The sequence below is a fragment of the Macaca nemestrina genome, chromosome 1 (assembly GCF_043159975.1).
Source record: "Macaca nemestrina isolate mMacNem1 chromosome 1, mMacNem.hap1, whole genome shotgun sequence".
Lineage (NCBI taxonomy): Eukaryota > Metazoa > Chordata > Mammalia > Primates > Cercopithecidae > Macaca > Macaca nemestrina.
This window is the reverse complement of record NC_092125.1, coordinates 190,844,131-190,857,063: the sequence shown is the minus strand read 5'-3', so window position 1 is coordinate 190,857,063 and position 12,933 is coordinate 190,844,131. Positions and strand designations below refer to the sequence as shown.

The 12,933-nt window shown below is 53.2% G+C and overlaps 1 protein-coding gene and 1 long non-coding RNA gene across 4 annotated transcripts in view; one reads left to right on the top strand and one right to left on the bottom strand.

Moving 5' to 3' along the window:
• The window catches only part of LOC105494864 (solute carrier family 2 member 1), a 33,885-nt gene extending 24,836 nt beyond the window's left edge, over positions 1-9,049 (bottom strand). Inside the window, exon 1 of the mRNA XM_011763783.2 lies at positions 8,795-9,049. Coding sequence (XP_011762085.1) covers positions 8,795-8,812 — 18 coding nt within the window. The 5' untranslated portion in view covers positions 8,813-9,049. The remainder of the gene's footprint in view (positions 1-8,794) is intronic.
• Positions 9,050-9,166: 117 nt separating this feature from the next.
• Positions 9,167-12,933, top strand: part of LOC105494862 (uncharacterized) — a 37,437-nt gene continuing 33,670 nt past the window's right edge. Inside the window, exon 1 of one of the 3 annotated variants that reach the window (XR_011622099.1) lies at positions 9,167-9,730. This is a non-coding gene — a long non-coding RNA (uncharacterized lncRNA). The remainder of the gene's footprint in view (positions 9,731-12,933) is intronic. The other 2 variants (XR_011622092.1, XR_011622093.1) reach the window with 2 other exon arrangements.

Genomic DNA, 12,933 nt, shown 5'->3' with positions numbered 1-12,933 from the left:
AACCACAGCCACACTCATTTGTCTACGGCTGCTTTTGTACTGCAACAGCAAAGCTGAGCGGCAGGCTGAGAACTGCATGTCCCACAAAGCTGACAATATTTACGCTATATGTGGCCCTTTAGAAAAAAGTTGATTGTCGGCCGGGCGCGGTGGCTCACGCCTGTAATCCCAGCACTTTGGGAGGCCGAGGCGGGCGGATCACAAGGTCAGGAGATCGAGACCACGGTGAAACCCCGTCTCTACTAAAAATACAAAAAAATTAGCCGGGCGCGGTGGCGGGCGCCTGTAGTCCCAGCTACTCAGGAGGCTGAGGCAGGAGAATGGCGTGAACCCAGGAGGCGGAGCTTGCAGTGAGCCGAGATCGCGCCACTGCACTCCAGCCTGGGCGACAGAGCGAGACTCCGTCTCAAAAAAAAAAAAAAAAAAAAAAAAAAAAAAAAAAAAAAAGAAAAAAGTTGATTGTCCTCTGATTTAAGCCCCAAGTCCCCTGAGCTGCCCAGCATTCTCAAAGCCTTCCAGGCAAAACCACATCCTCCCTAAATAACCGAAAAGGTATGCATCCTATAATGGAATGTTAAATGTAAACGATTGGCTTCTTGGCCGTGTGCGGGCGTGGGGTCAGGATCTGGACCCTGGGGAAACTGACATCCCTGAGAAGATACACATTTGGTGGTTAGATGGGCAATAATTCAAGTAAGAGAACACTAATTTGGTAAGACTGGGCACATGCAAAGTTCACTGTCACTCTCAGCAGACACGTTTAACTCCCAGCTCCTCCACTTGTGTGACCTTAAAAACATCCTTTCCTGGCTGGGCACAGTGGCTCATGCCTGTAATCCCAGCACTTTGGGAGGCCGAGGAGGGCGGATCACCTGAGGTCAGGAGTTCAAGACCAGCCTGACCAACATGGTGAAACCCTGTCTCTACTAAAAACACGAAAAATTAGCCGGGCATGGGGGTGCACGCCTGTAGTCCCAGCTACTCAGGAGGCTGAGGCAGGAGAATCACTTGAACCCAGGAGGCGGAGGCTGCAGTGAACCAAGATGGCGCCATTGCATTCCAGCTTGGGCAACAAGAGTGAAACGCCGTCTCAAAAAAAAAAAAAAAAAAAAAAAAGTCTTTTCCTCTAAGCTTCAGTTAGTTCTCCATAAGAGAGGATTTTCTATGAATAAATGATAGTGCCAAGGAAAGATTATGCCCGAATACATGCTCCCAACACTCTTCTAGTCAATGGAAATTCAGTGATAAAACTATACTAAATCCCTGCCTATGGAACTTGATAGTTTAGTTGAAGGCTGGGGAAGAAAATAAATACATGTAATACATCAGGTGGTGAGTGGTATGAAGAAAGTGACGGGGGTGCTATTTCTTAATCATGGTAGGACATGCCTAGAATGAAATATTATGCAATTGGAAGAATGAAACACATCTGTGTTTCACATAACACATCTGTGTTATGAAGAGTACCAGGGTAGATTGTTCAGGGGGAAAAAAAAGCAATAGGTTGTACATATTGTGTAAGGAACAGGGAGATGGTGAACTTGTATAGTAGCACTTGGTTGTATGTGCAGAGAGAAACACTGCCAGTATTTACCTCTAAGGGTTGGGTTGGTGAACAGAATGGGTTGCAAAGAACTATGTAGAAAGTGGGATCCAACTACACAAACGTTATATTTATAGGCATGTATCTACACATGCACAAAGAGAAGTCTTTAGGGTAAACACCAAACTGTCAAAACTAGAAGACATTCTTTCATTTATTATGCTTCTCTGTAGTTGGCTCTATAACTTCTGAAATTTTTTTTAATCCAATTTTTTTTCCAATCACATCCAAGCACTTTATTGGACACAGCTTGGATGCCAGGACTTGGCAGACACCACACACTGCCCGCTAGGCCCTGGACTGTCTAGGGCTGGGAGCGAGCGTAGTTCATCCAAGGAAGTGTCAGACCACATGGTAACTCCACAATGCAACACTGTGGTTAGAGACTTTATATAGCTGGGAGATGGAGGGCTGCCCCACAGATGTATGAACAGGTCCAATCTTCCATAAATAAACCTACAGTGGAGAGGAAAATGACACTGGAATTCATCCTTAGACACGGAGCACCCTAGATGGGTGGGGGCATCCTCACTGGTCAGGGGGGCCAGGATGGGTGATGAGGGGGCCCAGATGTCCACAGCATGGAGCAGGCAGGGGCAAGGATGGGGTCAACAGATGATGGGCATTTGCACTAGGACACTGCATTCACAAGACCAACTACTGAAGGGACATGTGTGTCAGGCTGTTCATTCTGGAACGAGGAGGAGTGATCTTTATATTGTATTCTGTGGCTGGTGGGCTCAAAGGTTACTTTGTGGAGAGAATGAGGGCAATGAGACCATACAGTGAAGATGAGGTCAGGATCAGGCCCACAGATAGCCTGTGCTTCTGGGCAGCACTGCATCCCCCAGAGTGCGGATGGCACAGCTGGCTGCCAGGCCACTCAGGCCCACACTCAGGCTAGCGCTTGGCTGGAGGAGATTCCCGTAGAGGCTGATGCAGTCAATGAGTGAGTTGGAGATAAGGACTTCCACCACCAGCTTGTAGATGGTGATGATGCCAGCCATGACTGCTGGGACACTGGACTTCATGATCAGCTCCAGCCGCATGAGGGCCAGGGCCACAGTGCAGTGCCACTCTAGGCTGTGCCACAGACAGCAAGCAGGGCTGTGGGATGGAGGCAAGGCGAGCCCAGAGCCGACTCTGTTTACCTGGGGCCAGAATCCTCTGGGGATAGCTTCTGCACAGCTGTGAGGGCCACACCCAAGTTCTGCACAGCTGTGAGGGCCACACCCAAGTTATCACACGCAGCAGGGAGCCGAAGAAGGCACCCAGCTAGGGGAAAGAAGTCCTCAAGAAGAACTGCCATAGCTGGGTGCTCAAGGAGCCCAGGGCAGTTGCTTGTTTCTTTCCTCGAACTGGGCCCCCCAGCCCGAGAGAGTCCACCTCTTCCTCCAGCAGCGGCGCTTATGGCTAGCTGGCCTGTCTGCGCTCCCACTGTGCTATGAAACCCTATCTGTGCTGCTCAGCACTCCCCAAGCCTGCTGCACAGCCCACATGCTCCCCTGGAGCCTCAGTGCCGCTGACCCAGACAGCTAGGTCTCATCCCCAGTACAGCTGAGGACACAAGCTCCATCAAGAAGTGTGGCTGGCCTAAGGTCAAATGGTAGAGCTGTTTCTGATGGAGCCCTTTCCTCCCCACTCCCAAATGCCAGGGCAGGGGGAGATACAGGCAGACTTCCTGTCCAGCAGAGGCCTCAGTAGCCAAAAGCTCCATCAGCTGAGGCCTGGCAAGAGCTCTCTCCCATTCCAGGGTGCGCAGGCCCCAGGGAGGCAAGTCAGTGTGGTCACAAAGAGAGGAGATGATGCTTCTTTCTGCCCAGGTTGAAGGCCTGGGAGCCCTGCTCAGTTACTGCAAAACCCTAATGTTTATGCATCAGCTACTGCCAGGCCTGGTGGCTGGAAGACAGAGTCTCAGGCTCCAGTCCACCCCTCCTGTGAAGGGAGGTAACAATTGGAGGCTTGTTTGGGTGGCCAGGGCTGGGCCTGCAGGCCTGGACACAGCCTCTCTGAGTCCATGAGTCCGGTCAGGAGGCCTCCCAGCCTCCGCCATCATGGGGATGTCGATTACCAGACTGAGTGAGCGGCTTTATCACCTCTATGCCCAGGAGTGAGGTGGGGGAAGGGGTGAGGTTTCAGGCCCCAAGCCAACACTGCACACTTTCCTCTTTGTTCCAGGCCTCCCCAGCTCTGCCAGTCTTAGGGAAGCGGGGAGCTGGATGCCTGTACCCTTGGTACTGGAGCAGAGCTCTGGGCCGACACCCCGTGACCAGGAGGCACTGGGCAAAGCTGAGCTCCTTGAAGTCACAAGCTGATTACAGGGGATTTGAGGCTGGTCCAGCTCCGGGGCAAATAGGGTCGAATCCCTGGATGGCTCGGTACTAGACAAGGATCATCTTGGGGCTGTTTACATCTTTCGTACACCCAGACTGGCCATACAAAGGGTCTTTCCACTTCAAATAGCCACTGCCCTAATTTAGGGCATGGGGCCAGTCTCACCACATCCACCGGGGGTAGCCAAGTCTCTGTTTATTGAGAAGGAAACCAAGGCTCCAAGGAAAGCCACTTCTTCAAGGTCAGAGTTTAGTGGTAACACCTAGTGTTTTGTTTCCATTTACAGTAGAGTTTCAGTTGTCAAGTTACGTCTAATCCAACTTTCAGGCTCCTATGGCATGCAGAAAGAACATGGGCAAGTCCTGTGTCTGGGGATTCCTGCTCATTTGGGGGTGGGTGGAGGATGGCACAGACAGGCGTGTGCACAAGAAAGCATCTTTTAAGAAAAACACAGCTAGGCCAGGCGCGGTGGCTCATACCTATAATCCTAGCACTTTGGGAGGCCGAGGTGGGTGGATCACCTGAGATCTGGTTCGAGACCAGTTTGACCAACATGGAGAAACTCCATCTCTACCAAAAAAGTTACAAAAAAATTAGCCGGGCATGGTGGCACATGCCTGTAATCCCAGCCACTCGGGAGGCTGAGGCAGGAGAATCACTAGAACCTGGTAGGCGAAGATTGTGGTGAGCCGAGATCGTGCCATTGCACTCCAGCCAACAAGAGCGAAACTCAGTCTCAAAAAACAAAAAAACAAAAAACAAACAAAACAAAACAAAAAAACAAAAAAAACACAGCTCCGTAGAATGCCTGAAATCTTTTGTGATAGCCTTATCTCAGACAAATCTCTTCCCTTCTCTGGACTCAGTTTCCCCATTTGTCAAATGGAGGGCTGGGCCATGGCTGGAAGGCCCCTCCTGCTCTGGGTTCCTTCCACCCTCTAATGTCATCCTGGAAAGGCTGGCAGCATGTCTTGGGGTGGGAGGCTCAGTGTGTGATCTTTGCAAAGTCATTTTTTATTGGACCATGAGGTCATTGTAACTTGTATCACAGGGCAGTTGTGAAGACCCTAGGAGTTACTGGACATGAATGTCCCTTTCAAACTATCCCAACGGTGACCCAAATTCAGAAAGGCAGGCAGGCAGCCTAAGGCAAAAAGGCAAAGCAAAGAAGCCCAAAGCAGTGCAGGGCACTCACATGAGCGGACCCTCCCTGGCCTGGCACTCTCACCCATGTGCCATCCCTACTCACTTCCTGACAAGCCCCTATTAGGAAGAATGGGTTAGTGGGAGCTTTAATGATTTACCTGACTTAATACCCACGGGCCAGCATCCTGACTCTCCAAAAGCTCATACTGCCAGAATGCCAGCTTTTAGATAAAGGCCAAGGCCCAGGTACAGGTCACCCACGGCCCAGGTAAGTGCAATGCATCACGGGAGTCCAAGGAAGCAAGAAATATTTATGGAGCATCTATGGGGACAGAGACATACATTCTTTTCTGAATTCCTAGACACTGTAATGATGAAAACTGGGCAATTGAGGCAAGCTGGGAGTCAAAACCACATACGCAAACACCTATGCTCAGCCGGGTGCAGTAGCTCATGCCTGTAATCCCAGCACTTTGGGAGGCCGAGGCGGGCAGATCACCTGAGCTCAGGAGTTCGAGACCAGCCTGGGCAACATGGCAAAACCCCGTCTCTACCAAAAGTACAAAAATTTTGCTGGGCATGGTGACGTGCGTCTGTGGTTCCAGCTACTCAAGAGGTTGAGGTGACAGATCACTTGAGCCTGGGAGGTAGAGGTTACAGTAAGCCGAGATCGTGTCATTGCACTCCTGCCTGGGTGACAGAGTGAGACCTCGTCTCAAAAAGGACAAAAAACAAAAAACTATGCTCTCTGCACCACAGAGGGGCTGAGGATGCCGCGGATTTCTGATTTTTCCTTTTCTGGAAGGTAGAGACTGGCCAGAAAAGTGATGAGTTGATGGGCATAGGCAAGGCTAGTTACAAGTTCTTCACGAAGGGTAGGGTGAGACATCTGGGGCAGGGCTCACCCTTGCGTGCTGGTGCTGCCCAGGAGGGATTGTGGGCGAACCCCTGGCTTGGAGGCGAGGTGATTCCATCTGTCCCCTACTTCCTATTTGGTCAAGCTCATTACTATGAGTTACAGAGGAGCACAATGGAACACAGGGAAGTTAGTTAAGTCAGTTCCCATTTCCTGGGAGACAAAGAGGAACATAGCAGAACCAAGGCTTTGGAGCCAGGCACACCTGATTTTCAGATCTTGTGTGAAAGGCAAGCGATACGACCTCTCCAGGCCTCAGTTGAACATCGTGCACAAAAAGGTTGTGCTTGCAGGTCAACTCAGCAGTCTCCAAAGCGAAGGGCTTTATTCCAGAATGTATATGGAATGATCTACACAAGATTTGGAGGGGAAATGACCCCAACTGCCGTCTTGTATCTATTTGTCTTTTGAAATTTCTGTTTTGTGAAAGCATATAATCTGTTAGTATCAAAGTGCACGTGCATGAATTTAAAAATACATATATACCACTGTGAAAGAGGTGTTCCAACATTAATTACTGATGAGGTAGACAGTGGAAAATTTGGAGAGCACTCCATGAAGAGCACCCGTCTGCTACACTATTTAGAAGCAGCTGGCATAAGGAGCCACCTTCGAAGGTAAGCAAACTCTCTCCCTTTTGCCTAAAATTCAAGAAATGCTGTGGTGAAGAGAGACAGTGGAGACAGAAATGAAATTAAATCTGATGGGCCTGGGTTCAAATCCAGTTCAACCACTTACTAGCTCTGTGTGACTTTTTTTTTTTTTTTTTTTTTGAGATGGAGTCTCGCTGTGTCGCCCAGGCTGGAGGGCAGTGGCCGGATCTCAGCTCACTGCAAGCTCTGCCTCCCGGGTTTTTACGCCATTCTCCTGCCTCAGCCTCCCGAGTAGCCGGGACTACAGGCGCCCGCCACCTCGCCCGGCTAGTTTTTTGTATTTTTTAGTAGAGACGGGGTTTCACCGTGTTAGCCAGGATGGTCTCGAACTCCTGACCTCGTGATCCGCCCGTCTCGGCCTCCCAAAGTGCTGGGATTACAGGCTTGAGCCACCGCGCCCGGCAGCTCTGTGTGACTTTAGCAAACTTATTTCCCTTCTCTGAGTTCCAGGCTGGTGAGTAACCAGCAGGGCTATATGGTCCATGACGCTGAAAAGTAGTTTGGCTAAGAACCTGTTGATTTTCTCCTCCACTTTCCTGTCTCCACGTAGAATATTCACTCATTCACTCAACAAATAAATGCCCATGTCTGGCATAGCATGCTGAATAGATAGTTCCTTCCCTAGAGGAAGTGACAAAAGTGATCTCTATCTTTCAGATGGAAAAACTGAGGCCCAGAAGTTGCCTGCAAGAGCCCTGAGATATTTGGACTTCCTTGCCACTAGCTAAAAGAGCTTCTCGCTGAACTTTCGTTTAGTTATATCCCACCCTTATGGCTCACCTAGGATTCTGGGAGCCTTCCCCGGGAACTTCCTCGGGGTCTCACCTTACGCGAGGGCGCAGGAAGGGTGAAGCAAGTCGTCTGGACTCATGGATTCAACAGGTGTGGGGCGGAAGGCCTTTTCCCGCCGAGGGTACGGCCCAGCGTCACCCCTCTCAGTCCCACCGGGACACCTCCACAGCCAGTAGGAAGGGCAGTTCAGAATTCAGTGCTACCCCCGCGTCCCAGCTAAGAAAACAAGGGCCATCCAGATGCCCTCCCAGCTGAGATTGAAAAATCCAAGTATAATAAAGAGGGAGCGTTTCAAAAGAAAAAGGGCACTTGAAAAGATTGTAGACTGGGGAGGAAGGGAGGGTGGAAAGAAACAACGCCCTATACACAGGAGGGGTTCCACAAACATTTGTTGGAAAGAAATCGCTCTGCGGAAGTTAGAAAGATGCCCTGCAGGACAAGCCCGTCTACACATGAAAAAAGAAATCCCATCTAGGCAGTTGTTGGTCCCCAGAGTCCCCATCCCTCATTCTCCAACCCTGTGGTGTGCGCGCCTCCCGCTCGACTTCAGCCTGGGGCTCTTTCCCGGTTCCCGGATCCCCCGTCCCTCCGGCTGCGCTCCCCGCCCGGTCCCGAGGGTAAACCTGCCTCCGCGGAACACATCTCCGCGAGACTGGGCCAAAGCTTTGGGGCCTACACTCCTCGGAAAGGAGAGCCTCCAAGACCGGAGGTTCATCTCAACCCCCGCGTTAGAGCCCGGGCCTGGAGAGAAGTGCCCTCCCCTCGGCCTCGGCACCGCGGGGGACGGGCGGGAGGAGTAGGGTAGGCGGGCGGGACATCTCGCACCAGGCCGCCCACCTCCTGGGGCGCCCGGGTTAGGGGAGCCGGCGGAGAGCGGGGGCGGGTCCTGCCTCCTCCGCGCGCCGGGGCCGGGGCTGGGCCGGGGGCTCGGCCCGCTCAGCCAATGGGCGCCGCGCTCGGGCCCCCTCCCCCGCACCGGGAGGGGCCGACGCTGGGCTACCGCCGCCGAGGTCGTGTGCGACGTGCCGCGCCCGGGCCCTGTGTCCCCAGCACCAGCAGGGCCGCGTGGACGGCGCGGCGCCCCCGGAAAGAAGCCGCGTGCTAGGTGCCGGCGCCAACTACGCACGCGGCGCCCTCCGGCCCGCTAGATCCGGAGCCCATTCCCACTGCGGCGCGCGGCCCGGCCGGGCACTGCGTTCGGGACCCGCATCCAGCCAGGCTCGGAGAGGCGCGCGGCCCGCCCCAGGCGCACAGCGCGGCGGGGCGGCGGGGGAGGCCCTGGCCGGCGGAAGGCGGGCAGGAGTCCGCGCCTTTGTTCCCGGCGGGAGGGCCCGCGGGCGCGCGACTCACCTTGCTGCTGGGCTCCATGGCAGCGCTGTGCTGGTGGCTCTGGCTGCGCCGGGTACGCGGGTGGCGGCGGGCGTGCGAGCGGCGCTCTCCGGCCCAGGCTTGTGCTCTGGTCTGGGGACTCCGACTGCGACTCTGACTCCGACTCCCGTCGCTTGGTCTCCAGCTCCCTGGCGCGCTCACTCGGGGACCCGCGACTAGCTACCGGCACGCTCGCTGGTGCTACCTCTTGCCTCTTGCGGGAGAGCGCGCGGACCGTAGCGTTTATAGGACCCCGGCCATTGGCTGGCGACGCCGGTGTGTCAGGGGTGTGTGGGCAGGACCTCGGGGCGGGGCTTGGGGCCCAGCCTGTCCTGGGTGGTGCTCCGCGGGGAGGGGGTTAGGGGAGGGGCCGGGGCCGGGGCCCCCCAACCACTGCCTCGTTCAGGCTGCCGATCGGCCCTCTCTGTGCGTTGGGACCGCGGAGCGCGTTCGCTGTGTGACTCAGGGCAAGTGTGCGCACCTCTCTGAGTCTCCGCGGCCTTCTCTAGCAAAATGGTGGAGCCGGTACCCGGCTGTAAGGCAAGCTGGGATGCGCGGAGTAGCGGGTGTAAAGCTGGACTGGAGTTCTCCCTCGGCCGCTGGGTGACTTCGGTGCACTAGGGATAGTAACAGTACCACCTCGTGGGGTTATAGAAAGACCAAGTGATTAATATTTGTAAAGTGTTTAGAACAGCGTCTACTGCGTGCAAAGTAGTATTTATTTGTTAGAGAGACTCCAGGAGGTCTTGCCCAGTGATTGACTTTTCCCTTCCCTGTCTCCACCCCCCACGTTCCCGTTTGCGAGCCAAGCCTTGCTTTTGCACCGGCCGGGCTCTGCCTAGAAATGCATACCCGTCTCAAACCTGGGCTTTAAAATCACCTCCTCTGGGACGCCTTCCTCTACTTCTCACAGTTCAGGTGAGTCTATGGTGACCTATAAGTGTGTAAAATATGAAAGGCAGGCTAACTGACTGACGTTAAGGACATGATAGACCTTGGGTTTAAACCAGCTCAACTGTATACTGGCCCGGCCGCGATCCTGGGCGAATTCCTGGCCAATGAGGCTGTTTTCGGTTTTTTTTTTTTCGGTTTTGTTTTTTTTTTTTTTCAGACGGAGTCTCGCTCTGTCGCCCAGGCTGGAGTGCAGTGGCACGATCTCGGCTCACTGCAACCTCCGCCTCCCGGGTTCAAGCAGTTCTCTGCCTCAGCCTCCTGAGTAGCTGGGATTACAGGCGCCTGCTATCACGCCCGGCTAATTTTTTGTATTTTTAGTAGAGACGGGGTTTCACCATTTTGGCCAGGCTGGTCTTGAACTCCTGACCTCGTGATCCACCCACCTCGGCCTCCCAAAGTGCTGGGATTACAGGCGTAAGCCACCGAGCCCGGCCGAGGATGTTTTCTTATGAGTAAATGGAATTCTCACACCAATCTCATTGCTATCATGAGAGGTGCAATTTCCAGATAAGCTCATGAAGTGTTTAGCATGGAAGTTCTCATTTACTGGTTGGTGGTATTGTTGGTTTATTTATTTATTTTGTTAGTAAATAAATAAATGCTGGTCTCGAACTCCTGGGCTCAAGTGATCCTTCCACCTTAGCCTCCGTAGTAGCTGGGAGTGTAGGCATGTGCCACTGCACTGGTAGTGGTATTGTTATCATCTGACTTCACCTTATTTCCTCTAGACCAGTGTCTTGCTTGAGACACAGTGAAGGGAAGGACACCCAGTCCAAAGGTCTGATCAAAATCTTGAGGGTCCCTTTCCTGATGGAGGGAGTCATGGTAGGCTTACTATCTGTTGGAAACCAGGAGGCTGAGCTGACCAGATGACCCCTGGAGTTCTCTGGCAATGTGTCCAGTTCTGGCTGAGGGGCACCTTGGTTGAGTATGGAGCCCTGAAACAGAATGCAGGTGCATTCTGGGCACCCCCCTGCCCAAGGCTTCAATTCCTATGATCTCTCTATGCTCAGCCTGGAAAGCTTGGGGCCACCTCTCTCCTCACCCCTGGACAGAGCCCACTAAGTCCTGCTGACTCCGCTGTCTACACCACCTCATCCTCTTTCCCTCCCCTGCTGTCTGCCAGGGCCTACATCTCCACTGGTCTTTCGTCCTCCAGTCCTGCACCCTGCCACTCTCCTGCTCATCTGTCTGAAATTGTCATGGAGGGAGTAAGGGCCAAGCCTGGCCATCACGGTCCTTCTTCGGGGCACCAGTTTACACACTCAACCTCACCCCTCATACCAGCAACTCACATCCACACCTTTGCTCAGCTTGTCTCCTCTGCCTGGGAATCCCCCCGCCCGCCACCTCAGCATACCAAAAAGCACCATGGGTCCTTCCTCCTCTGGGAAGTTTCCCTGGTTCTCCCAAGTGGAAATCTTTCTCTCCTTTACCATTTGGTGTTTTGTAGGTTGCCACTTGTCTTCTGTCTGCCTTCCCTCAGCCTGTGAGCACCTCGAGGACTAGTTCTGCAGCTGAGGCACGTGGGTGAATGATTGAAGGAGGGAGGGAATGCACGAATGAGTGAGCAGCTAATCTACCTGTCTCGAATGTTCCTTCCACTCTAGTCTGTCCTGCTGATATGTCCAGGCTTTCCTTAAGTACCGTTTGGGTTTTGCTACTTCCCTGCTCCGAGTCTCTCCACAGCTCCTTGTTTCTTAGCACATCCAGTCTACTGTCTATGTCTTTTCTCAGTTGTGGGTTTGCCTCACTCAGCCCATGGGTCACACTTACCAAACAGCCACCTTGTCCTTCTCTGGGCCAGCCCCATGCTGGCCACTTTCCCAGGGACAGAGACATGTGACCCTGTTGTTAGCCTCATGGAGGCCCCAAGCTGGAGGGGGAGCAAGAGGGGAAATGAGCAGCAACAGTACCAAGTCAAGCATAGAGGGTTAAGAATCTGTACAGGAGCAGAACTTGTACCACAGGGGAAGGACAGTGAGTAGAGAGAGCATCTGGGAAGGGGGAGGTCATGCTAAGCAGAGTTTGGAAGGCTGAATAGGAGTTCACCAGATGGATCCAGGGTAGGCCATTCTCAGCAGAGGGAAGAGCATGTGCAAAGGCAGCAGACTGCCAGAATGATTACCTAGGGGCCTTAAGAATATCTGGGCTGTTCTTAGAGATTGATGATGGAGCCCCAGATCTGGACTCTGGAGTCCCAGCTCTGCTATTTACTTGCAGACATTGATGGGCAAACAATGGCTTCTCTTCTCTGAGCCCGAAGACCCACATCTGTAAAATAGATATAATAAACCCTTCCTGGGTAGGCCTGAAGGAAAGTGGATGTTTATAAAGGCTTAGCTACATAAACTGTACTCGTTCTTGACTTGAGAAATTCAGTCAAATCCCCATCCCATGGTAGGGTGGTACTTGAGGAACAAGCAAAGTGGCCAGAAGAAAAGCTTTTCCTTCACCCACTCCACCCCATCTGCCCACACACAGACCCCATTACCCTCTCTGTGTTCCTCTCTATGAATGTTTTATGACCCCTGGAGGCTACTGGTCAGAAGCAAATTCATCAGAAGCTACTGACTAGATTCTCAGGTGGACTGGTTTGTTTTTTGGGTGGCTGAGTCCTTGGAAGCAGAATTTAACTCCAACTAGGGAATAAGCCCTAGAGAAGCCCCCAGGAAATAGCATCTGAGCAGAGAAGGTTCGGGTGCAGGGGGAAAGGGGAGCAGGAGGGGCAGCTAAGTAACCCCTGTGGCTGGGGGATGGGGGCTCAGGGAGGAGAAGAGACTGAAGGAATCACAGAGACTGAAGGTGGAATCACAGAGGCTCCCAAATGTCAGGTTATAGGAGTTAGGGCTTTATGCAGTGGGTAGTGTGGAGCCATGGAGAGTTATTGAGCAGGGGAGGGACCTGAGGAAACCTCAGTGTCCCCACAGGCCTACCCTACCTGAGGCACTAAAGGGGGTGTGAGGAGGCTGTAGAGCCCCAGCATTCAGCTTGAATGACCTGGTGCCCCTTCCCTAGTCTGCGCCCACACTGACAGCTTTGTTCCCTGGAGGCTGTCTTTAGTCCTGGACGGAACTCGACCTCTTCTGGGTCCGATTCTAAGCAGTTCCAGCCCCAGCTAGTCTGGAGGAAAAGAGCTGTCTGGGACTGGCTAGCAGGGAGGTGTC